Here is a 1,985-nt window from a genome sequence, read left to right as displayed (position 1 = left end):
GACAGGGTCAGAATCGGGAGGGCCAGGCAGATAGCCCCCACGGGAATCGGAAACAGCGCGGCTGATTTACCCGAACCGGCCAATTCCGACCTCCATACCGTCCCATCCGATCTCGAAGTGTTGCTGTCCGAGAGCGAGTTCCTCTTTTCGGACACGTGACCACGGTGAATAAGAGGCGTGTTCAGATCTGTGCGCGTTTAGAGAAGAAAATCTTTTTAAAATTTGTATCGACGAAAGAGAGAGAAAGAGAGAGAGAGAGGGAGAAAAGTCGATGCATCGAAGAATCCCGTCCGCCGAAGTTGCGAAGGATACACGTTGAAAACGTTTTACATGCCATCCCATGGTTCAACCTCGGTTTCATTAACGGTGAATATAAACTATTCCGCTCGTTCGTAGAAAATCAAAAAAAAAAAAAAAAAAAAAAAGGAAAAAAAGGAAAGAAGGAAGGGAAGAAAGAAAGTATTTATCGTTGATGAAATCGCATGTCCGAGAACCCATCGTTTTATCGTATTAATCTAATGGCTGCTGGGCGTGTTTTCATAAACGTTGACGCAACCCCCTCCCAAATGAGCTTCTTCCGTTCTACTGTGCTGGAATTTATTTTTTTATAAGTATATATAACGAGGAGCACGCATACACATACAGCGTACGCTTTCGCTCTTTTTCACGTCTTCCTAGGAATAATAAGAAACGACGGTCTGCGTTCGGAATAATTCACACCCCCGTGAATTATTTACTCGATTCGCGTTACGATTTATATGTAATCGATCACTACGAAACGATCCGCGTTCTATGGAAGTGCTAGTTGAACGATATCCAAGCCAAGTTTTCTTCTTCCAAAGAAAAGGGGCCAAATTCACTTTAAAAAAAATAAAAAAAAAAAGAAAAAAAGAAAAAAAAAGATAAAAAAGAAATAAAGAAAGAAGGAAGGAAAGGAAAGACTAATTACGCGTGCGTACGTACTTGGTGGAGACGTACGCGTAAATGGCACAAGAAATAAAGTTGATAGACCTATTTTTCGCCTGTCGCAAATGCGCAAGAAGAAATTTGTTTCTTTCTCTCGCGAGACACACGGGAGATTACGAGAGATTCGCTTGCAATCGCAGCTTTCGTCACAATTCAGGCAACAACGTTCGATGTTGAAAAAGCGATGTTTTAGCGTAATGCGTCGAAGACGAATAATAAGGGAGTGCAAGAGAGAAAGAGGATGCGAGAGAATGAGAGCGAGAGTGAAAGAGAGAGAGAGAGATACATAAAACTGTTACTATATCGTGCCTATCGTACACCGCTGTTCGAAACTTGGGAAAGAAATCTCGCGATTGAAAAGAGAAATTTTTTTTGATTTTTCTAATGACAATTTTCTAATTGTCGCGGGGAAAAAGAGAGGAAAAAGAGGAAGAGAAGGAATCAGCAAACGCGCAATTCCAAGGAATTTGCCAAGGAATTGGTGATATAGCGATGAATCGATGTTCTCTCCGGGAAAAAAACAAACAACGTAATTGAAAATCGCGGTTTGATAGTCGAAGCTAGTCCATCCTTTCGAATTTCTTTTGAAAATCGTCAAACTTTTTTAAAGAGTCAAACTTTTGCTGTTAATCTAACTCTACTATTCTCATGGTTCCTATTTACCGGCAATTCCTAACCGCGGTGTAAAATTTGCCGGGATTATTTGCATTTCCAAGTGGATAAGTGATGACGAAACTCGTTGAGCTATTTATATTTTTGAGACTGTATAAAAAGAGATGTCGAGATGTTCTGACGACAGGTGATGCTCTCGTCGCTATATTTCCATGAGTTTCATTCACTTCCCAGAGATTTATCCACACACACACACACACACACACACACACACACAGTGGAGAAACAATCGAATCTTGATCGTACTGACATGATTTTATCTTAATCTGCGGTGCTATTAGTCAATATGCTTAAAGATTCTCTGTCGAAAATATTCTCTGCCCTTTGAACATTCCCGATCGCTTTTT

At 40.7% G+C, this 1,985-nt stretch overlaps 1 protein-coding gene across 1 annotated transcript in view; it reads left to right on the top strand.

The window, feature by feature from the left end:
- The window catches only part of LOC102672303 (disintegrin and metalloproteinase domain-containing protein 10-like), a 31,375-nt gene extending 30,000 nt beyond the window's left edge, over window positions 1–1,375 (top strand). Inside the window, 1 exon segment of the mRNA XM_031511121.1 lies at window positions 1–1,375. This exon segment is cut by the window's left edge and continues 3 nt beyond it. Coding sequence (XP_031366981.1) covers window positions 1–159 — 159 coding nt within the window. The 3' untranslated portion in view covers window positions 160–1,375.
- The last annotated feature ends 610 nt before the right edge of the window (window positions 1,376–1,985 follow it).

Source organism: Apis dorsata, unplaced genomic scaffold (assembly GCF_000469605.1).
Source record: "Apis dorsata unplaced genomic scaffold, Apis dorsata 1.3 scaffold_292, whole genome shotgun sequence".
NCBI classification, from domain to species: domain Eukaryota; kingdom Metazoa; phylum Arthropoda; class Insecta; order Hymenoptera; family Apidae; genus Apis; species Apis dorsata.
This window is presented reverse-complemented; position numbering and strand designations above follow the sequence as displayed.